This window comes from Argiope bruennichi, chromosome 8 (genome assembly GCF_947563725.1).
Source record: "Argiope bruennichi chromosome 8, qqArgBrue1.1, whole genome shotgun sequence".
NCBI classification, from domain to species: Eukaryota; Metazoa; Arthropoda; class Arachnida; order Araneae; family Araneidae; genus Argiope; species Argiope bruennichi.
In genome coordinates, this window is record NC_079158.1 from 110,279,275 (window position 1) to 110,302,788 (window position 23,514).

A 23,514-nucleotide genomic window follows, 5' to 3' on the forward strand; every position below is an offset into this window, starting at 1 on the left:
ATATAATGATAGATAATGAGCGTACACTTACTCTTGTGGATTCTGGAGCGTCTTTCTCAGTCATTTCAAATAAGTATCGCCAACATTTAAAAGTTATGTTCTCTGATGACAAAAATGTCGTTCTTAAAGTCGCCAATGGAAGTTTTGTACATCCAATAGGAAAATGCGTCCTACGAATTGCCATAAACAACCTAGAATTGCCGTTCGAATTTGTAGTTTTTCAGCCATGATGTTATACTTGGACGGGACTTTCTAGAAGTCTCGCAAGCAGTCATAGACGGTGTGGTCAAAGATAGCTGTTTTTTGAAGACGTCTGTCAAAAACGCTCAGTGCTAGATACTTGGAAGTTGTATGCCATAAAGGACTGAATTTTGGTTCCACTGTTTTTAACTAGAGTATCAGTATCGGCAGCACATATTGGTAAAGACTTCAACATACTTATAGAAGGCAACAGAAATTTACTATTCGCAAAGAATATTGCCGTACGTACTACAATCATCTTTCACCATAATACTAGAAGAAAAATCCGCCATGAGAAATGGTTGCATTGCAAGAATTTCACCCTTGTGTTCACAAGAGTTTGTCAAAAAGAACAATTGTGCTGATAGTTAATCGTCCCTTCAAAAGCTCTTGTGATTTTCTAGGCGTTCTAATCATTTCTGGGAGAATGCCAAACACATCTGGTATTCGGGTGTACAAGAGAATCAGATTGCTGATCAGTTAGACAGACAGAATCAATTTACCCAAATATCGCACTAAGAAAAATCTAAAAATGTGCTTCCTTAAAATTTGGCACAATAGAAAAAATCTTTCGAAGACAACACAGGAGACTGTTCTATTTGTATTCTATATTAATATTGACTGAGCTTCTTTCAGCTCAAAGATTAATCAATTTATCACAATAATGGGACATTTAGGACTCTTGGTTAACCGGTCTCGCTTATGTTCACATGATAATGGCGTCTGTGGAGGCAACGGTTATCCAGATCCAGACATTACACGCTGCCCTGTAACAAAAATTTCTCATTTCATCAAGCCCAGTGAAGACACCTTATCACCCTCAAGCCAGAATATTGTCCACAACAAAAGATCTATGGGATTAATAGGGTGATTATGAAGATTCTACAAGAAAAGAGATTTAATATCATTGGCAAAGAATAACTTTAATTATATCCATTAATCGTAAAACGATTCCATGTGATATATTAAGTTACCACATTTTATATTTTACCACAGACCACGTTTTATTTGTATTTCTCTTTTATCGATGATTTTTCTTTATTGTGAGATAGTGCAGTTTAATTGCAAACTTTACCAAAATAGATTTCCTCTTGGTAATTCAATGGTAATAATATCGAGAGTTTAGAAGGTCATGACAGCCGTTAGTTTCGACATAATCCACGTACGTGTAATTTTTTTTTCTGGAGATACGTAAAACATCTTTTTTATCATTATTTATTTTCAATTTGATTGCTACACGCTAAAATTGGAGAATTGGAAAGGAAAAAGAAACTTTACTGACGTTAAAAAATCTTAGACAAGTTGAAATATTGAATGAATATCATCCAGGCGTCTTGCAATAACCCACTTTTATGATAACAGCGGGATATTTATAATTATGAAATGCTAATTTTGAATCGAATGATCAGACCAAATTTTTATTCTTTTCGATTTCAAAATACAGTTGGAGTCTTTTTTGTAACGTTCTAATATTGACAAAAATAATTCTGAGCTTTTAAAATGAATGAAAATTGCTACGTACCTCCACAAACTGATCAGGAACAATGGACTGATTACATAAAATTGCATGTCATTAGCTAGGTACCAAGACCATCCCATGCACTGTAAAATGCAATTTTTTTAAAAAAATAAATAAGAATTAACATATTAACTGAACATTGCTGAATATCTTTAAAATTCCATTTAAAGTTTAGAAATGACATTAGGATTTCCATTCCATAATGTTCCTTAAACTTGATTAAAATAATACATATTTAGAGTTTATGCTGTATTAAATTTAATTAAAAATAACTATTTATAATTGAATACTTAAGCAAAGTATGAAATATCTTATTCATTTTAAAATCTTACTATATTCCTTGAAATTGATATGGTTCGATATTTTCAACTTCAAGTGATTGAATGAACAGATGATTAAAGTAGAATTCAAAATGCTATTTCTTTTTATTTTCAGCTTTCGATTGCAAGTTTGTTTCCTCTTCTAATTTTCAACACGTTAATTTCTCTCTAATTTTTTTTAGTATTCAATATTTAATTCACTATTTATTTACTATATTTGTGTACTTATTAGGGTTTATGGGCATATGATTCTTTTGTATGAATTGATGCAACTTTATACAAAATTCTAATGAGGTTACTTCTTTTACTTCTTTTTAATATAATATTTTTCTGTCAGGCATAATATTGGTAAATTACCGGACGAAAATATTTCGAAAATGTTGCAGAAAATATTCTCTTAAAAAAAGTACAAAAAGGAAGGGAGAATTTATTATTGTAAAAGATTGCTACAGCTCGACAGATATATATTCTTCCTTGAACAGCGAGACATTTAAATTGTAATTCACAAATTACAAAGATGGACTGAATCAAAGCTGACGAAGCTAAGAAAACAAATCCATCATTATCATTTTATAGTATTTTGAACTAAAGATTCAAAATAGTTTATATATATATTGGAACAGAAAATTTATCTGAAAGAAACGCTAAAATATATAAAAAAGACAATATAACTGAGTTCTCTTTTTTTTACCATCGCAGGGTTACTTTTATAACGTTTTTTCAAATGGACATAGCTTGCTTTCTCTTTCCAATAAAGTTCTTTTTCACTGGAGAACTTCATGATTCTAGAGACAAATCTTTACATTGGTGTTAAAATCTTTTTTTTTAGTGAAAAGAAGCTCAAGGCTCTTCTCTTTCTCTGTCTAGAAAAAAATCAAGCATATTTGTTTTTCCTGTAGTTTCAGACTTATTTATAAAAGTCTTATTTTTCTGAAAAAAAAACTACTGAAAAAAACAAGAGACGCATTCTTGGCTTAAAATCACTGACTTCTAAAGTCAGTGGGCTTCTCTATGACAAGTGCCATTATAAACAAGAACAATGGCGAAGTATATATGTTTTCAGAAAGAGCCAAGCTTCCAAAAAGAATCAGATATTTCATTAAGGGCCAATCAAATAAATATATATATCATAGTACTTCTTCCGAAAACTATTAAAAAGAAAAATAATCTTTGTACCGAAATATCCTATATTTCCAAAAGATAAAAACTTTAAATGTAATATAAGGAAACTGTCGGAAATTAAATGACGCAGCTAGTTGATCGTCAATCTGGTCAATTTAGTTCGCCAAGAAAGCATATAATGAATAAATATGAATGTAAAATTATAAAAATTGTAGACGGCAGCTCGTTGATCTTTCTATTTATTCATGCTTAGGTTTAGTCGCGCTTGGATAATCCATTCAATTTAAGCATAAAAAAGCACGTCTCAGTTGCTAGGTGCTAAAACAGGCAATAACGCAGTTAAAAAAAATGCGGGTTTATTTTCACCCTCTCTTAACCGTTACACATGGCACTAGAAAACTATATAGATAACTAATAAGTTAAAAATGCACTTGATAAAGAATACAAAACAATTTTAAAGGAATGCAAATTTACGAAAATATAATTGCCTAAAAAACATCACATTAAATCATAAACAAAAAGATAGACATATCAGCAGGAAGCAAGCAATAACGAGAATGAATCTTTTCAATTTAAAAGTGCTGGAATTAATTGTTGTCAGAAATTATAAAAACTTCATCTGGGATTTATAACATTGCGCTGTTGTGTGTTTGTAATTTTACATTCCACTGCCTCTCAACTGATTTTCTTTTACTTAATTTAACGATAAAGTACTTCCTGCAGCTGTCTCTTTTCATATTTGCAGTATCTATACTTTGTAATAAAAATGATTTTCTTCTTGACGCGTGAACCACTTTTATAGCTAAACGTCTTTTAAACCCTCCTGAATACAAACACGAACAGCAAAACATTTGTTCTGACTGCACGAAAAGAGCATTTTGTTGTTGCCTTTGATAGCAGTTAGATTAATTTTATTTTTGTTTTCAAATTTTGTGAAAAGTTTTAATAATAAATTTAAAAATACTCATCAAGAAAAGCAATTTCATTTTAAATAAACTAGTTTAAATGAAATCAATTAAACACTTCCCTCTTAATTTTAGCACATTATGAATTCGTCAGAAATTAAAATTCCTCTTAGTATTACAGATGGCTGTGGAGGATTATATATACTTTTTAAGTATATACAGTCGTCTACTCTGAACTGATTATACTTACATACAAATTGTCGGACTGGAAATTGTTGATGTAAAGAATATTCCACCACCAGTTATTTTTGCATTCCACAACGACATCATAGTCAGGCCAAAGGGGACCAGAACCCAAAAATGGACTAAGAGTTGTATAAAACGCTAGAACTATCATATATACTGGCGTAAGCCTACAGAGTAAAAAAAAAAATTAATAACTAACTATTCTTTTATCAATCAATTAACACTGAATATATTTAAAATATACTATTTTAGACATAACATGAATTTAAAAAAGAGTCTGAAATACAAATTTATTTAGTATAATTTTTTTACATTTCCAATAAACGCATACATATTATTATGGATGCATTGTAAGATATTTTAAATTTGATATGTTTAGTTGGAAAAAGGGGAAAATATGTGCTACAATTTTTTTGGAAATCATGTGAAAGATTAAGAATTGTTTAAAACAGTCGTTGCTAATGTCTTTTTAAAGAGCCACTGGAATAAGTTCACAACGATTTTCGTGACGGAGATATACCATGTAATGCGGACTAGTTAGAAAACTATATCCCTCGCTGTGTAAAGTACGAGTTTGATTTAGTAAAGAACCTATTAGCTGTGAATCTGAATATAAATCCGAGAAACTTTTCGCTGTACTTATGAAAGGAGAATTTAAACTGGGTAGACTGACTAGAAAGAGACTACTATTGCTGTTGGTAAACTCTATGAAAAAAAATTTACATTGTATGTTACTTAAGGTATCCGACTAGGTTCAGAGTGAAAGTTTTAAAAAATGATGCATAAACATTTTTTATTGTATCAGATAGTTAAAACATACTTTAAAGATCATTATTAGAAGAAAAAAATACACTCATTGCCGTTAGATTTTGGGAAAAAAGTGCTTATTTAACGAATATTTAGCAAAATTGTCAATGTTAAGAAAAACAAAATAAGGTAAAAAATAATGGAAATATTTAATTTTTATTTTTTCTATATATATATAGCTCAAACTATATAAAATGTAACAGACCTCAAGATAAAAATTATTTTAATAAATAAAAAGTTTATGAGCATTTGAAGTCGCCGTTAATGATTTTTTATCAACTTTTTTCTATGATTCGAACTTAAAGTGTCTGTAAAATATGTCTAAATAAAGCCATCGTAAAATTCGCAGTGTATTACAACCCTAAAAAGTTTGGATACACGCATATTAAATTTCATGAAATTTTATTGAATTGATTTTGAGATATTATTGAATATAATATGAGTATAAGATGAAATATTATGAGATATCCGTGAATCAATCACAGTCTTCAGAAAATTCGTCTACATATTGTACTTATAAAAAAGTTCACGCGAATGTGCTGAAAACAAATGAAATTTTCACTCTTTTTTTTAACATAAACGTTAAAAATAAGCAAACTACGGCTAAGTAGGCAGAGAATTAATATAAACATATCAAATATTATTTTTGAGAATTTTACGGTAAAAATAAAATAAATTACTCATTTTCGTTTAAAAATACCACTGTTTCCGATTTCATTTTTATTTATTGTGTATTATTGAAACTACTGTATCTATAATTCTATCTTACATATATTAAAAATAAAGTCTGTTTTAGAATCTACGAAGTTTGGACTTAATTTTCAGATCATAAAAAATTACAAATTTTTCGATAAAAGTTCGATAAAATAACTATAAAGTTATTTTAAAAAAATATTTGTTTATTTTTTTACTACAATTATCCTATATTTGTTTGTTTTATTTACAATTATAACGTTACTTTAATTTTATAAAAAAATTATTTAATTATTTCTTTTAACAATTTTAAAAAAAATTACAAAAAAAAAACATATTTTTTATTTTATTTTTAAAGGAAACGAAACAAAATATACTAATCAGGTTTTAAGTTGATTTCTTTTTTTATAGGTGTGAAAACATATCTTCAATTTACTCGCCCGAGTTATCTCGAGCAGATGAAAAAAGTTTTATATTATTCTATTATATTTAAAGTCCCCACCTTCATATTCATTAACTGAAATATCTTTTGCACTGCACATTTTGTTATCATATGACAATCGCAATTTTTATTATTCTTTTTTCTCAGCTGTCACAAAGACTATTGACTAAAACATCTGCCGTCCAGTCGCATCATCCAAAAACAAAATTCTCCAACAAAACTTTGTGAACTTCCAATAAAAGCAGAATATTTCCTTTCTTTTTGAGCTACAGGCTCTAAGGCCCGAGTTTTTGCGTGATAATAATTAATTACAATGTATAGGAACCTGAAATGACTCGGACTAATCAGGGGAGTGGTTAACAAAGTTCCACCTTAAGTTAAGTTCTAACATGGAACCGACACTTGCACTTGCATATAAAGGATGTCAAATGTTAAGTATTCTGCGTGAATGAATTCTGTTTATTCCAACTATATTTTTATCGTAGTTATTATCGACGAGATTAAAATTATTAACTACATTGTATGAAATGTTTGTGTTTTGCCGCGTGTGTGTGCCGTGCGAATTTACTTTTTGCCGCGTGTGTTAAATTAAAAATGGAAACAGCAGGAACATTTAAAGGATATGATTCCTATTTGAAGTTTTAACAACAGTGACACAAAGAGCTTATTATCATACATTTGCATTTCTATTATTCTCTTTTTCAGTATTTACATGATTACATCAAAAAAAATTTATCTTTTTTAAGATGATATTCTGTGTTAAATTTTCATTAGTAATTAATATGTAACGTGACTTTAATATCTGTTACTGTATCTGTTTCTGTTTGAATTTAGCCATTTTCAGATAATTCTCATTTTGATCTCAACTTTGTAAACTACAGTTTTTTTTTTTTCTTTTCTTTTTTGCGTTGCTTTATACATTGAATTTTCGATGTTGTTGTTGCGTATGGTTTACTGGCGCAAGAGCCGTATTTGGCTATACTGCGCCAAGCATACGGTAAAATCAGAAGAGACATTTAAAACAACACATTTTAAAAACAAGTGCCAGTAATTAAAATCACGTAAAATGCGTCGACACAAATATTAAAAAACTGTTTTAATGTAAGACAATGATTAACGTAAATTTAAAATAATCCTATAAAAAATGCATTTAACATAAAAGGAAGAACAAACAGATGAAAAAGGTGTTATATGTAGTTGATGAAACCAATAGCTCTTAAAAACTTAAAAATATTTGGGTGGTATTTTTCACCCAAGTCTTGCAAGTTCAGGGAAGACGAGTTCAGGGCAGAAACGAGAAACGAGAAATCAGGGCATTCAATTAAAATATGTTTCACACTAAAAGCAATATCACAAGTGGGACAAATTAGCACCCTTTCACCCAATATAAGATGACGATGAGTAAAACGGGTGTGTCCTATACGGAGGCGAGTCATTTTCACATCAAGCTCTCTTATCGGATGGACAGGATATAAAACCAATCTTAGGCTTGACGGAATGAAGTTTATTCTCGGTCTTCGGATCCCATGCCATTTGCAATGTTGAGTAAATATGTTTAATGAAAAATCTCTTAATGTCACAATATGAAAGTCTATGGGACAATAGAGAGTCTGCAGATTTTGATATGCTTACATGACTCGGGATCCAACTAAATAGAATATGGAAACCTTCATTTTGCAGAGGACGCCAAGTAAGATTTTCGAATATTATTTATAATATTTTTTTAATTCCGTTACAAATAATTGTAATTTATAACGTGTAAATTAGTCTAATTTACGTACTTCTTAGACACTGTTTTTAAAATTAATACTAACAACAAATGAAAAGAGAATTAACATACCTAATTGTATGTATTAAAGATAGACAATTATAGGTATCCTAAAAATGACGAAGTATTTATGGGCTCGTTATTTTGACACAAAAAAATAAATATTTTCATACACGTATGAATGAAATATACCTTTCGTGACACCTTTAATATAAATTTCGTGAAATATACCTTTCGTGACAAGTCGCATTTGTGACTTGAATAATTTATAACTTTAATTAAATACAGTGGACCTTTTTATTATATAAATTAACAATGTTTTTTTTTAAACTAAAGATTCAAAGTAACAGTTATTTTTCTACAAGAGGGTAAAAAGCGTGTCACCAACTTTCCGTAAGAATTACCTTTCCATAAAATGTAGAAATTTTTTTTGTAGGAACTAAATCATTGTTTTGCTGATTGACGCATGAAGTAGTTTTCGCACGAACTGAACAAAACATACAAACTGTATAAATGAGTCAAGGGATTTATTCCTCTACTATAATATAAAAATAAATTTGAAATCTACCAATTTTTTTTACAATATACATTACATTTTTTGCATGAATTCTTAATTAAAATCATACCTTATATATCGATGGATGTAAAAATAAAGCCATGGAATTTTTCCATCGGTTTTCTTTGCTTGTTGAAAGTATAAATACCCAGTTAAGAATCCACTGGAAAATAAATTATTTTGAGATAAAAAAAAGTAATTTCATGCCATTTAAAAAATTGATCTGATGTAAGACTTAAGACGTGTAGTCGTAAAATACGAATTATGGGTAAAATAACAAAATAAGATTTTTTAAAGTTTAAATTGAATAAAAAAATTCGTACAATTTGATTTAAACGGCGACCGCGATAAGTCGCCATATCAGGTAAAAAAAACAGCTAAAAGTAGCCAAACTGTGAGCAACCATAAACGGTTTCACTTTGGCGTTATTCTTGGCGTGGTTTAAATAGCCGTGGAAATCAAGACGTACGAAATATTCAATAAAGATTTAAAAAAAAAAAAAAGAGAACAAATTATTTTTTTAAAAAAAATTCAACTTTAAGAATATTTTAAGAATCTATATAATTACAAAATTTAAAATTATCTTTTAAACGAAAATAATAATGGATTTAAATAGCTTTATGGAAGTGACAGTCATAACTTCTCACCTGAGAACAAAAAAGGAATCTACAGAAAAGAAGCCATTGAGAATTACTTGAAATGTCCATCGATCAATTAAACCGATGGCATCAGCACTATCATCTGCAAAAAGAATCGGAACCAAAAATGAATTAAAACTATGGTTATTTCTAGCATAATAATTATTAAATATTATATTTTTCTTATTTCAACGTGAATGTTATTTTATCGAATCAAGATAATAAATTCAACATTATCCTTAATGAAAAAAAAAAATTATTCTACCTTTCTCACTTATTACAGGTATGTAAATTTGGAGAATAACTAGGCCTTTTATTTCAAATCATATCTGAAGTTCAGTTTCATTAATCTAATGCTTTTGATAAAGGAGGAGACTAATATAAACATATCTTAAAATACAATACTATTAAAGTATTAGATGTGGTTAGTTTAATCATTTTCCATAGTTTAGTTTTTAATTTCTAATTCATTTCTTTCAATATTAAGAATTTTTGAAATTTATTTATTTAATTCATTACCAGGGGATTGAACTAGTTTGTAATTGTGATTTATTTAAAATTATTGAATTAACTCAAAATGTTTCTGAAAATATGAAATTTAGTATACTGCTATCAAAAACACACGTATGTTGAATTCCAAACGATCAAACAAGTCAGGAAATGTTTGCAGAATTGATTCTAAAATTCCATCTTTACAAAATAATTCATTAAAAATAATTCCATTTTCTGAAATAATTCATTTTAAATAAAAGCTATTAAAAACAAGTCTTGTTCCCTGAAATATGAGCAAATTTAGGATACATTTTCGTCTTTCGGTAATTATTATTAACTCAACTAAAGAAGATTATAAAGAAAACATATGGAAGAAATTCTTTAACTTTTCATAAATTAGAGAAAATTATGAACTATTTAAAAGGAAGCAAATAATTTTGTACATTCTAGGCAGAGATTATTCTATAAAGAAAAAATATTATAAAGAAAGCTTTAAATATATAAGCTAAAGAAAGTATACGACTATAAGAAATCATAAGACTATATGAAATAAAGCAAATTTAGGATACATTTTCGTCTTTCGGTAATTGTTATTAACTCAACTGAAGAAGTTTATAAAGAAAACGTATGGAAGAAATTCTTTAATTTTGTACATGCTAGGCAGAGATTATTCTATAAAGAAAAAATATTATAAAGAAAGCTTTAAATATATAAGCTAAAGAAAGTATACGACTATAAGAAATCATAAGACTATATGAAATAAAGCAAATTTAGGATACATTTTCGTCTTTCGGTAATTGTTATTAACTCAACTGAAGAAGTTTATAAAGAAAACGTATGGAAGAAATTCTTTAATTTTGTACATGCTAGGCAGAGATTATTCTATAAAGAAAAAATATTATAAAGAAAGCTTTAAATATATAAGCTAAAGAAAGTATACGACTATAAGAAATCATAAGACTATATGAAATAAAGCAAATTTAGGATACATTTTCGTCTTTCGGTAATTGTTATTAACTCAACTGAAGAAGTTTATAAAGAAAACGTATGGAAGAAATTCTTTAATTTTGTACATGCTAGGCAGAGATTATTCTATAAAGAAAAAATATTATAAAGAAAGCTCTAAATATATAAGCTAAAGAAAGTATACGACTACAAGAAATCATACGACTATATGAAATAAAGCATATAACTATGCATATGCTACAGAAAGTAAATGACAATAAAGAGAGCCATAATAAAGAAAGCACAATAATGACGATTATAAAGAAAATACAATTTTGTAAACGTTAGAAATATGATACATGATTATGTAAACGAAAACATATGACAATGTGTAAGCAAAATAAAGTTTTATGACTATAAAGAAAGGTAATTATAGCTAGAAAATGCATTCATAATTTAAGTAATTTTATCAGTAAAATGGGGATGAGTGCGTTCTTATGAAATACGAATGAAAAATAAACTCACTACTGAAATAATATGAAAATTTTAAAACTATTAGTGCTCATAGATGAAAAATAAATTAAATTCAAATATTATTATAAATTCAGTTGTTTTGGGAACATTAGCCATTAAAATAATATGCATATAAAAACATCAGACATACTGGAGGTTATATGTAGCAGGAAAAAAAAGAAGAATACGATAGTTTCTATGATCTAGCGTATTTAGTTAAATCCATATGCCAAAAATAAATGGGAAATCCGATTGCTTTCATTCATCAAAACAGTTCGGAACATCTTAGTAACTTCGGCGATAGATGAACATTTATGTTTCGTTTAGAAGGAAATTTCCAAGAGCCTGCCAAATAGCAAAAAGTAGTCGCTGCTGAAACAAACAAAGGTCAGTCAGTGTTTGGATAAGGTTGATCAGAAGTACAGTCAAGCTTTCTTCATGCAGTTCATGTCCATAATCTTGTCACACTTTACCGCACTATGCCATTTCCGAGCACAATGCAAATATTTGAGGTTCTAACTCGCAACGTTAGGGTTCATAGCCGAGTAACAAGACCACTAGACAAAAGTGCACACGCGTGTTCGGCAGTTGTTATCTGGCTTATGTAGTTACCCCTGCATGTCAATAAACTTTTACTTGATAATCACTATTTATCCTGATCTATTATTTTGTTTCACTTCAATTCTATTTTATAATTTTTGTTTATGGGTTTTCTAAGTAATGGATTTCACTCATCCTCGAGAAAAATGTGCAAGGATGCATGAACTTTATGCCCTGCTGCACTTCAGCCGTCCGGGGCCTCCAAGGAAGCAATAAAATCATTCTACGGGATGTATTTTCATCGCGTGGCCTGGGCCGATACACCTTGCAGCATTTCGATAGGATGTGTTGCAGAAAAACGAGAAATGGTGCCCTTTTCAAGCATTATAATTATGATTATTATAATTTCTTTATACCACGCATAAGAGAAAGTAAAAATGTTACTTTATATGAATTTTTCCTATCCTTAAACTTTCGACATTATTTATATTTCTTAAAATTCAGGAAAAAAAATTGAAGAATAAAAAAAAATGATACTTACTTACAATGGAAGACATAGACGCATACGTGTGGCCGAGAATGACCCAGGTCATACTCAGAAAACGAATGCCGTGGAGGGAAGGTAACTGCCCTTCAGCACTAGCGGTATTTAGTATTTTTTGGCCATTGGTGAAAATACAAAAACAGTTGAAAAATGGCTTGCTTTTCTCTATACCAGCTGAAATAATTTTAATAAAAACACTTAAGAAAACATTTTTATAAAATAGGTTATTTTTCTGTTCTCCATTCCATAATTTCTTCTTTTTTTTATTTTATTTTATATTTAGCACCTAATTTTCTATTATGAGTATTATCAAATCTTAACACAATTTTTTCTCAAATTCCTCGCATAGATTTGAAGTTTAATTAAAAATAACTGATTAACTGTTTATTAAGGTCTAAAAAGATTTATATGCTACATTCTTACCAAAACACATACTTGTGCAAAATTTAAGGTCTCGAATATATTTAGAAGGAAGCGCCGAATTGATAACAAAATAATCTTTCTAAACATGAAATATGTAAAGATAAATAAAAGTATGTAAAATGGAAGCCGAATTCTTCATTGCTTTCACTCTAATATTTTCAAAAAAAGGAGTTTTAGGAAAAATTTAACTATAAATTAGTAATATTAAAATTTAACTATCTCTATGAATTGCAGCTTTTCTTAGATATTGCACCTTTGCTAATGAGGTGATTTCATAAATTTATGGAATCAATGATTAAATCTGTATTAGCATTCATATTTATTTAGTTATGAATTTGTTTACTTTGGTTTTGAAAGGCATTATTAAAATCTATACAATTATATTTGTTTCGAACTTCCTTGTAAAGCAAACTTTCTAAAAAAGCATTAATTAGATTAATAATTAAAATAATACAAATAATATAAAATTTAATAAATTTTTTTATAATAATTACATTAAAAAATTGTTACATTATTTTTCTCTTTCTAAACTATTCAGTTTGAAATAATTAATGGGATTTTAGATCATAAAAAAATAATTGAAGTTCGTTACTTTTATATAATATTCAGTTCCATGATTTTCTCATTTTGAAAACTAAATAGAAAGCATTCTGTGTATTATCTCAGCATTTTGCATGACGTATAAGAAAATGAAGTTACAATATTGCACTGTTGTGATTTTAAAAATGTTGATGGGAGATTTTGATGTTGATTTTCTTTTTCCAATTCTTGATGTAACGTTTATTTTGATGCGAGCAATTAAACTCACAGAGAAATACATTCTAATTTATCTAGAATTCTAACAGCGTCTTTTCAGTTTCTTTTTTCCTTCACCTCAACTGCTAAATGTTTCTTATTAATTTCCCTCCTTGGAAACTATAAATGCTGCTTAAATTATTTTTTAAGGTTTTTAGACAACAATTTCACCAGTAATTTGTAGTTGTAATTTGTTAATTATTAATGATTAACTAATTGAATAATAAATAATAATATAGTAATGAATGTCATTTATTAACCATTAATGATTAATGATGCCATTATAATTTGGATTGTATTTTTTTATACTACAGCTGCTCATGTAGTTTCCATTAACCTACAATCGCATCTCCATGCAGGGCTTTATCACAGCGATCTTAGAAAATCTTGTGAAATGTGTTCTCTTTGTCGGTCATCGTTATATCTCAAAAGTAAGTGAGATTCCTCATTTTGTAGCATTAAAAAAGCTACGGGACTGAGAATGATCTAAGGAAGTAATTACTACCACGGGTGGAGTAATTTGCGTTGACCTTGAATCGTGTCTTCATGCATGACGTTATTCTAACGGTCTCAGAATATTTTTGAAAGTATGTTCCCTTTATTTTATACATCAAAAGGTAAGTGCAATTTCCTGTTTGTAGCACTAAGTAATACAAGAATGAGATATATCTTGGTAAATAGTTACTAACCAGGCAATACTCTTTTCTCCTCTGTACCAACAAGCGTAACATCGTCAGTCTCCCCTTGAGATACATTTTCGACATCAGAAGAATTAACCATCTTGCCAAGATCACTGGAATCACGCTCACATGTCTTAGAAAGCTTAGCCTTCAAATAATATTCCAATGCAGTTATGGAACTTCCTATCAAAGCCAGAAGAGCAAATACGGAGAGAAGACATCTGAGTAAATAAGAAAAATACAGATTGACCAAAATATTGTTAGCAATCAATAAATGTACAGCATTTAATACAAATATATTGTACAACAACTATCTCAAAATATTTAAAATGCCATTTAGAGTACAATAATTGTGTAGGAATCACAAATTGACTACACCGATCCACCCTAAGGCATAATGATTAATTTGAATCACTGGATCGCAGCTACAGCATTTGGGACATCATAAGGACCATCACCGGACACGGTACAACTCTACACATGGAAGGTACATCCCACCATCAGTAGGAAGTAGCCGATAATATAACATTTCTGGACCCACCGGGCGGCGAGACACATCGGAAACTTTTCATCCTCATATATGAGGTGCCCCTGGTGGGTAATAATTGTGTGAAAATTTTACATTTTGTCATAAAACCATTTGTAGCTCCAATAAATATGATGACATGTAACCACAAGGAAATATCAACATCCTGCTTTATTATCTGGAGTAATTTGAATCACTGAATCGCCACGAAAATTAAAAAAGAAAAAGTGTTAAATGCTTTATATAACAATTATATATGGCTTAAGCATACCAAACTCATATAGAAATAGGAACAGCCACCGGAGGGGTGAGGGTATTAATCCTCACATCATTTTGATCAAGAGAAACGACAACCAACGACCATATTGGTAACTTTTCATTCCTATGCCTGAGATGCCTTCCAAAGGGATTATGAAGCTGTATTGCTCAAATTACTACCAACGAAATAATATTCTATAGCAGTAAATACGAAGTAGTTTAATCCACCAAATAGGTAAAAATAGTTTAAAAAAGAAGAGCAATGTGACTTACAGGCTTTTTTTTTATGGGGAACTTAATAATAATTACAAATCATGTTTAAAATTGCAGACTGCACTTAAAATTTGTAAAATTGATTGGTATATATCTCTTTAAAAAGATTAAAAGAAGATTTATTGGAAATGAAACATTTTTTTTCTAAAGGTTTTTGTTGCTGGGATTGTTTTAATCATTATATCATGTAAAAAGCTAAACATATCATAAACTTTATATTTTGATTTTTATTTATTTCCAGTTACGATTTCTATTCAGTATTTTATTACAGAAATATTTATGGTTAATAAATAGTTTCTTTGAGAGAAAAGTTCTTTTTTACCCATAATTGCAGACTGAATTATAAATCCATCAATTCATATACTTGATAGGATTCCCATTCTATTGTTTACAATACATTATTCTTTTTTAAAAAGTATTTACACTTTTTACAAATTATAATAAAGTTGTGAATTAAAATATTATAAAATAATTTTGTAATTTAATCAAATTATATACACACTTAAAAAAAAATGAATAATTAATTACATGACAGCAATGGCTCCTGTAGTTAATTTCTTCGGCGGAACTTTGCAGGTCAATGTTGCGTTACTCAATATTGACTCCAATCTTTCTTCAAAAATCGAAAATGAGTCTGAAATATTAAGAGGATTAAGAAATATTTTCCATTATTCTATAAAAACACATTAGCTTAATAATTTTAAAACTAACACAAATATTTCTAATATTTAAATATTTATAAAAGTTAAAAACAATCTGATGCAGCAAATATTTAAACAAGAAAAATAATGATTTACAGGAAATTCAACATTTCTATTCACATATTACTTAGAATTTTTGCAAATAATTAATGAATAAAAGGATGCAAGGCAGGACAGGCAAGAAACCCAGTAATAAACAAAAAAAGTATAAAATAGATTTATTAAAATGTAACTCTTTTATTTACAACAGCATAAAATTGCAATACAATGAACATTTAAAAAATGCATTGCTCTTGTTCATAAAAGCATAGAATACAATATCTGCAACTCTATGTCAATAGCAGAACAGGAATAGAAAATCAGAGCGATATCGCGAGTAATATACACTAAGCAGCCAAATTATTATGACCATCTCCTCCATACAATGTTGGGCCACCTTCTGTACTTAATATTGCATACATTATTATTGGCATGAACTCTATGCTATGTCAGCAAGTAATTTGAGGAATTTGAGACCATATTGGATGAACTACACTTTCCAATTCCTTAAGATTTGATGGTCGTGGATTCAGTTGCCTGATAAACCCTTTGATCTCATCCCATATAGTTTCAATTGGATTGAAATCTGATAATTGTACGGGCCAACTGATCGAGGTAAAGTCAATGTTATGCTCTTTCAACCATCTGCTGATAACTCTAGATTTATGACAGGGAACATTGTTTTGCTAGAAGAATTCCACCCCCTGCATGGAGCATCGTTACCATAACATGATGTAACATAACAGGATGCAATTCATTTCCAATAACTCCTAAATACCTTTCGGCATTCAGATATTTTTAACAATTTTCAAATGCCCCCATACAATGTCAATTAAACCTCCTTCAAACTATAATATTGTCTCTACCAGTTTGAAATGTTGTAGCAATGCAGTTGGGAGTCCATGATTTTTTGCTATTTTCTCCATGTTCACATCATACCATCTAAATCTCAGGTGTAATTGGTGTAATCATCATCATACCAGGTGTAATTGAAAACGCGATTCATCGGATCACATGCCCCTTTTCCAATCATCTACTGCCCTATTCTTTGTGTTCCTTTGCGAACTGAAAACGTTCAAGGCAGACAGTAGAGGTTTTCGAACAGATCCTCAGCTTTCATCGCCTATACGGTGAAATGTGCAATGAACAGGTCGTTTCAAGATCTTAGCAGTTGCTCCTGGATTTAAATTCCTCGCAATGTGACGTGTTGTAGCTAACTGGATAACTCTCGTCAATTTCCTTTCAGATCGAGGATTCAGTAGCCTGCGATGACCACAAGTCTGATGCTGAGACAAAGTTTTCTGCTTGATAGTCCACTCTATGTAAATATTAATAACTGCTCTCGAACGCATTCCTAGTGTAATCAATTTACGGATACTGGTTCCAGTGCTTTGAACGCCTACAATCATTCCACTTTCAAGCTCAACTTAATAGTTTTTTCCCATTTCTTCGCGAGCAACACAAAGTAATTGGTGCTTCACTTGTCCTGCTACTGGTAACAATTTGAAAGTATGGCGGATCTGCGTATCAAGGGGGCATAATAATTTGTCCACTCAGTGTATATTTCAATATTACCATATTAATCTCAATGTAGAGTTCGAAGTGATAATCATATTTAAAGTTCTGATCATATGAAAGTTCAATTATGAAAGTTCTTAATCATAATTGAATGTTCTGATTTCTCAAGTACCCTATCTTTCACATTACAAGTTGACAATTTCCAAAAAAAATATTTAAAAAAAACCCTTTATATATGAAATATAATTTAGCATTTTTTTACAGTCTGTACTTACCATTACTTTTATAATTTTGTAATATGCTAGAGACAGTTCCATTCGGATTGCAAGAATCGGGTAAACACACAGCTGTAGATATAGGAATAGACTGGAAGGAAATAATAAAAAATATCGGATGATTACAATACAACATTCTAATATTTATTAATTTATAAATAATACCATGCTTTCATTCCGAAAAATAAACAAACCGACTTAAAGAATCTGTTTATAAACGATATGCTGAAAAAAGAAACTGTATTATTTGATTTTGCATATTTTAGTCAATAGTCTTCCGGAGAAATTTCGAGTGCAGTTTAATTATATTAACGTCCTATTCGGAAACAACACGATGGCTATTTTGGAAGGGAGCTCGAGATTTTGAACCATGGTCAGATGACGAGGCTGACACCAGAACTGGCATCTCCCTCTCCAAACTTCTCCACCACACGAACTGGAGAATATTTGGCTCATAGATATCTTACTTAATGTGTGCCGGGTCCGTGTGCACGATGGATCTTCAGTGCATTCGAGTCTCGAAAGTAGAACCCTCCGGAGCGGAGTCCGAGTTTTCACCACTGCTCCTGGAAAATTTTCGAAGTTTCTATATTTATAAATTCAACCTAATCCTATTTATGTCATTATAAAAACAATCGTTGAAATGCTAATATTTTATTCTTTTCACATTATGGCAATAAATACATCAAGTCTGAAGCTTGCTATGCAGCAGGTTTGATGCATGATAACGATGATGATGCTGTGACCAATAAATCTGTCATAAACATTACAGCGATCACTTTTTAGACTTCGCTCTTGGCTACATTACAGATTTGTCCACCGTCTACTGAAATACGCAGGTTCCATTAATTTATTTTTTATAAAAATAGAATGTTAAATTTTAATGTTTTTAAAAGAATGTTTTAATTAAATTTTATTGTTTTCAAAAGAATGTTTTAATTAAATTTTATTGTTTTCAAAAGAATGTTTTAATTAAATTTTATTGTTTTCAAAAGAATGTTTTAATTAAATTTTATGGTTTTCAAAAGAATGTTTTAATTAATTTTTTTTTCAAAAGAATGTTTTAATTAAATTTTATTGTTTTCAAAAGAATGTTTTAATTAAATTTTATTGTTTTCAAAAGAATGTTTTAATTAAATTTTATTGTTTTCAAAAGAATGTTTTAATTAAATCTGATTTTTCGAATAGAGAAAAGTCTTCTGATAATTAATTGCTATTCTGCTCAAGTGCCTGAGCTTAATAAATAAAACCTGCCAAAATTGCCAAATATGTTGTAAAGAATATACATGTAAAGAAAGCATGCAGAAAACTCAAGGATAGATATTTATAAACGTAAGGCATTTATCAAAAGTAATATTTACTTTTATAGTATTGTCATACAGAGACAGAAATGAAATAGTAATTATAAAGAAGTATCAATATTCTAAGAAATCAGAATACATTAACAACTTACCACATTTCCTAAATTTAAAGGAACTTGGAGAGTGCAGTACTTCCCACGGAAATTTCCCACGCTTGCATTTTTCTGGGGCACAGATTGAATACCAACACATTCGTCATATGTCCCAAGCCATTTTATGTTCCCTGCTAAAATACCACTCTCCGGTTTGCCATAAGAATCCAGCACTTAAAAATTGAATAAAAAGATTTGAGTATAATTTTCAAATTTTTATATGACACAAATTGAAAAGATAATTAATAAATTTTGATATAAATTAAAGTTGCAATCAACAACAAATACTAAAAATTACTCATATGCATGCATTAAATTCTGAATGAGAAATTTTTGAATGACTGTAAATTACAAAGAAATGCCGCACTATTTGGCCATGGAGAAACAAAATACTTTGCTTTCAAAGCTGCAGAAAACATTATGTAATAAATAATTAAAGCAAGCGAAAGAAATTTGCATTATTTATTTTAGGGAACCCTAGGATTTCTATATGCAATTTCAATATTTTCGATTACATACTAAGGATTAAGGATTACATGCAATTTCAATACTTTGGATTACATTGCATGCTAATATTTACCTTATATAATAAATTAGAATATCAGCTTAGAAGTATTTATTTATATGCATATAAACATAAAAAAAGATTATATATATGCATTAGAACATGAAACAAGACATAAAGTTTTTATATTTAGATATTAATATGTAATGCACTTAGATTAATTTTGATAATAAAATAATTTCATTAATCAAATGGTTAATAAAAATAATAAATCCATTGTTTGTTTTTTATATAAATTCAATTCATACCAATTACAAATAAAATGCAAATAAAATAAAATATTCAGTAAAAATACTAAATCCAATGTTTTTTATATAAATTCAATTTATATCAATTACAAATAAAATATAAAATAAATTTTAGAAATATAAATGTACGGTATAGATATATTTACTTTTAAGTGCCCAGTCTCCAGGAGACCGAATGTTTTCATACAGATATTTCAAATCTTCAGTGCACTTATTTGAGGTAACATCAGAAAACGAATCCGACAAGAATTCTGGTTTAAAGGATTCCGAAAGAGACTTTTCGAATTCTTTTAGGAAATCCTTATCCTCCACAGAAATTGATTTCAAACTTTGAGATATATGGACATGTTCTGCAGATTTCTTAATTAATTTTAGTAAATCATAATTATGAAATAAATCTTGATTTCTTCGATTTTGGTAACTGTCAGCAAGCGAACTATGAATATTAAGAACAAGGAAAGTAAATATTTCATAAATAACGAACTTCATCTTCCAAAACGTCCGAATTTTCAATCGGAACACTTTTTCTTTTCTCAACACCATAAACAAAAGAAATGAGTTATGTTTTTGTAATTTAATAAATAATGAGAATTTATAAAGCAACGATAAGATATCGCATTAAAAGATAGAAAAACTGGAGTTGCTATCAAAGCGACTAACGCCCCAAGATATTAAGCATGTGATTGCTTGAAATATAATCTTGAAACAGAATTTCCTTTTGTTGTTTCACGTATTCGTATCATAAAAAAGATAACAATTGGAATAAAAATAACAAAGAAAAAAATGAGTTTTACTGGCGATGTTCTTCTCTTTTTTTTCTTTTTCAATAACACGCACGCAGATTTTATTCACATTTAAATTGCACCACTGGCTGAAATCAACTGAGATGACTCAAGCTATGTAATTCCATCCAGTAGTCGAGGATATAACCTTGAATTTGCCTTTTATTTTCTGTTTACTTAATTGAATTTCTAACTTCCCCTAAACATTTATCCTTTTTAGTACTTCTAAATACTCCTTTTTATCTTATTTTATACTACCGCCTTTGGCGACCAGCTGGCTCGCCAATCTTAATGCACGCTAAAATTTTAATAATTAATTATTCTATGGAATTCCCATTTTAATTGCTTCTTCATTAAAATATTTTAAAACTTTAATTTTTATATTCATTTAAGTCACTCATATTATTATAAAGGCCTTCAGCCGTAAGTAACATGTGTCTCTCTAATTTTCTGTTAGCTTCGGTAGAATTTATGCTTTAAATTAAAGTGGAACGGATTAAACTGCAATTAATATAATAATATTTTTTTACTGAAACGAAGCATTTTTTTTAAATATGAGTACTGAAAACAGAGTCGCTGAGAATTTAAACCTTATGGGCACTAAAGAATATTTTTAATTTATATAATATCTCCTCCATTTTTTCCTCTTTGCTATTTGTTTCGATCCCATTTTTATGATTAATTTTGATTTAAGTATTCGTGAATTTTTTTAATTAGTAGAATTCAGGACCTTTATTGTTTAAAGTTAATGTTACTGTACTTTTTTTATATCTAAATCACGTAACAAATTATATATTTTTTACTTTATTTTTGAAAAACTCTGCCAATGTGCATGAGATTTTCTACAACAACTTTCGTTAGTTCATCAGGGACGATCAAATCTAAGGTATTGTTAACAGGATGACAGCTCGTCCAAACGTGTACCTCTTCTAATATAAAAAGAAAAGCACGATTTAAAAATACTTGGTACTCGAAGTTCAAAAGAGCCAAACAGATATGGATTCTAATTAATTCAAAGATTCTGTCATCAGAACTAATATGACATTCACACGTCAATGTATAATTTCAAATAAGATATATTTTATTCATGAAAGTTTTTATTGCTTTTCTTGTTTCCTAGATTTTGAAAGCGGCATTTTTGCTTTTTAAAGCTCTACTGGGGAGGGGGGGTCAATACATAATTTTGTACACAGTATTAAAAAAAATGCAATGCACGACAATACGTGCTCAGTTCACCCTCGTAAGAACGTAGCTCGAAATTATGAAGTCATGTTTTGTCGACAAAAAGTCAGACCTCTCACAGAAAAAAATCCGCAATAAAATATTATTATCGCAAATAAATAAACAAGTCCCTTTTTTATTTCATTAATTTCGTAATTTTAGATGGAATATTCATGATATTCAAAAGTGAATATCCAACTTTGCAACGCAAAGCAAAGTATTAAAAAAAAACTCTGTTGTCTGTCAGTAATCAAAAATAACGACTGAAGGTTTAAAATTAACTGCGGGCCTCTCCCAAAATAGGAACAATATCAAGACAGTACGGTAACTGATTCAACACTTTTTTATATGTCTGGTGCTTAAATTAAAGCTTAAATCAATCTCAAACGAAGATGACCTTTCTAATGCTTCAGATTTGTGAACAACATTTACAATGCTAATGTAATAAATATTTATCTTATGGAGAAAATTAGCCACCAATGATTTAAAAATCGTTTGTTTAAATTGTATGCTAATTTTAATTAAAAGCAAACGATGATGATTTTGTATATAATTATAATTTGTACAAAAACAATTTTTATGAACAAAATAGTTTACATGAAATTATTTTAATTCAGAACAACGCTTTTTATATACACAAGTAATTATAATTTATGAAATAAATTTCTGTAACTTTAAAAAGTGAGTCAAAAATGTACAGTATTAAAATAAATAGATGAGACAAATTATAAAAACGAAACGTTCATTTGTTCGTTTTTACAAAGTTGATATTTAATATTTTTCTCATGATGCAAATTTATTTCTTATGAGTCTTTCTAATCTTATCACAGGCGATTCAAACAACAAAGATGTCATCAAAGCGGCCACATAGGTAACGACAAGAAAGCCAAGGAACATCATGACCTAAAAGAAAAAAAACTTTTGTGAATGATAAAAGTAAAAAAAAACTAATAGAATAAATCTTCACAGTTATTCATGTTTATAAGCTATGCATAATTTAATTAAAATATTTAACCAACGATGATTCATTTTATTAAAAAGAGGTGCAAACTAGTTTGTTCCAAATTTTTCGTTTTTGCAATTCTAAAAGAGTAACTAGAATATTTGGTATAGTAATGATTTGGGATAGTAGCGGATGAAATTATAAAATTAATCTCTTAACAGCAGTGTATAAGCAATTTGATTCTTGCATTTCTAAAAGAGTTGCTGGAGCATTTGAAATAATTGAATTAGTGTAGATGAAATTATTTAGAGAATCTCTTAACAGTGTTTAAACAATCAGTTAGACACCAAAAAAAAATACCAAAATAATTATGCTAATTAATTCATTTTGTGTCATAAAAAATAATCTTTAATGTATTATAAAGTAAGAATAGTAAAACAGAATTATTTTTAGACGAAATGAATACAATGAAATGAATCCATCAGGACAAATTAATCTGCGCATATAATCTTTTAACCAAATGC

General features: G+C 29.0%; 2 protein-coding genes across 2 annotated transcripts in view; both read right to left on the reverse strand.

Moving 5' to 3' along the window:
- The window catches only part of LOC129981154 (nose resistant to fluoxetine protein 6-like), a 35,167-nt gene extending 13,269 nt beyond the window's left edge, over nucleotides 1-21,898 (reverse strand). The window contains exons 1-10 of the mRNA XM_056091857.1: nucleotides 20,191-21,898; nucleotides 19,232-19,404; nucleotides 17,779-17,869; nucleotides 15,774-15,879; nucleotides 14,198-14,409; nucleotides 12,288-12,464; nucleotides 9,266-9,359; nucleotides 8,689-8,781; nucleotides 4,357-4,519; nucleotides 1,763-1,842 (exon numbers count right to left, since the gene is read on the reverse strand). Of these exons, the coding sequence (XP_055947832.1) occupies nucleotides 1,763-1,842; nucleotides 4,357-4,519; nucleotides 8,689-8,781; nucleotides 9,266-9,359; nucleotides 12,288-12,464; nucleotides 14,198-14,409; nucleotides 15,774-15,879; nucleotides 17,779-17,869; nucleotides 19,232-19,404; nucleotides 20,191-20,587 (1,586 nt within the window). The 5' untranslated portion in view covers nucleotides 20,588-21,898. The remainder of the gene's footprint in view (nucleotides 1-1,762; nucleotides 1,843-4,356; nucleotides 4,520-8,688; nucleotides 8,782-9,265; nucleotides 9,360-12,287; nucleotides 12,465-14,197; nucleotides 14,410-15,773; nucleotides 15,880-17,778; nucleotides 17,870-19,231; nucleotides 19,405-20,190) is intronic.
- An 874-nt stretch (nucleotides 21,899-22,772) lies between these two features.
- Nucleotides 22,773-23,514, reverse strand: part of LOC129981156 (nose resistant to fluoxetine protein 6-like) — a 34,043-nt gene continuing 33,301 nt past the window's right edge. The window contains exon 15 of the mRNA XM_056091859.1: nucleotides 22,773-22,950. Coding sequence (XP_055947834.1) covers nucleotides 22,831-22,950 — 120 coding nt within the window. The 3' untranslated portion in view covers nucleotides 22,773-22,830. The remainder of the gene's footprint in view (nucleotides 22,951-23,514) is intronic.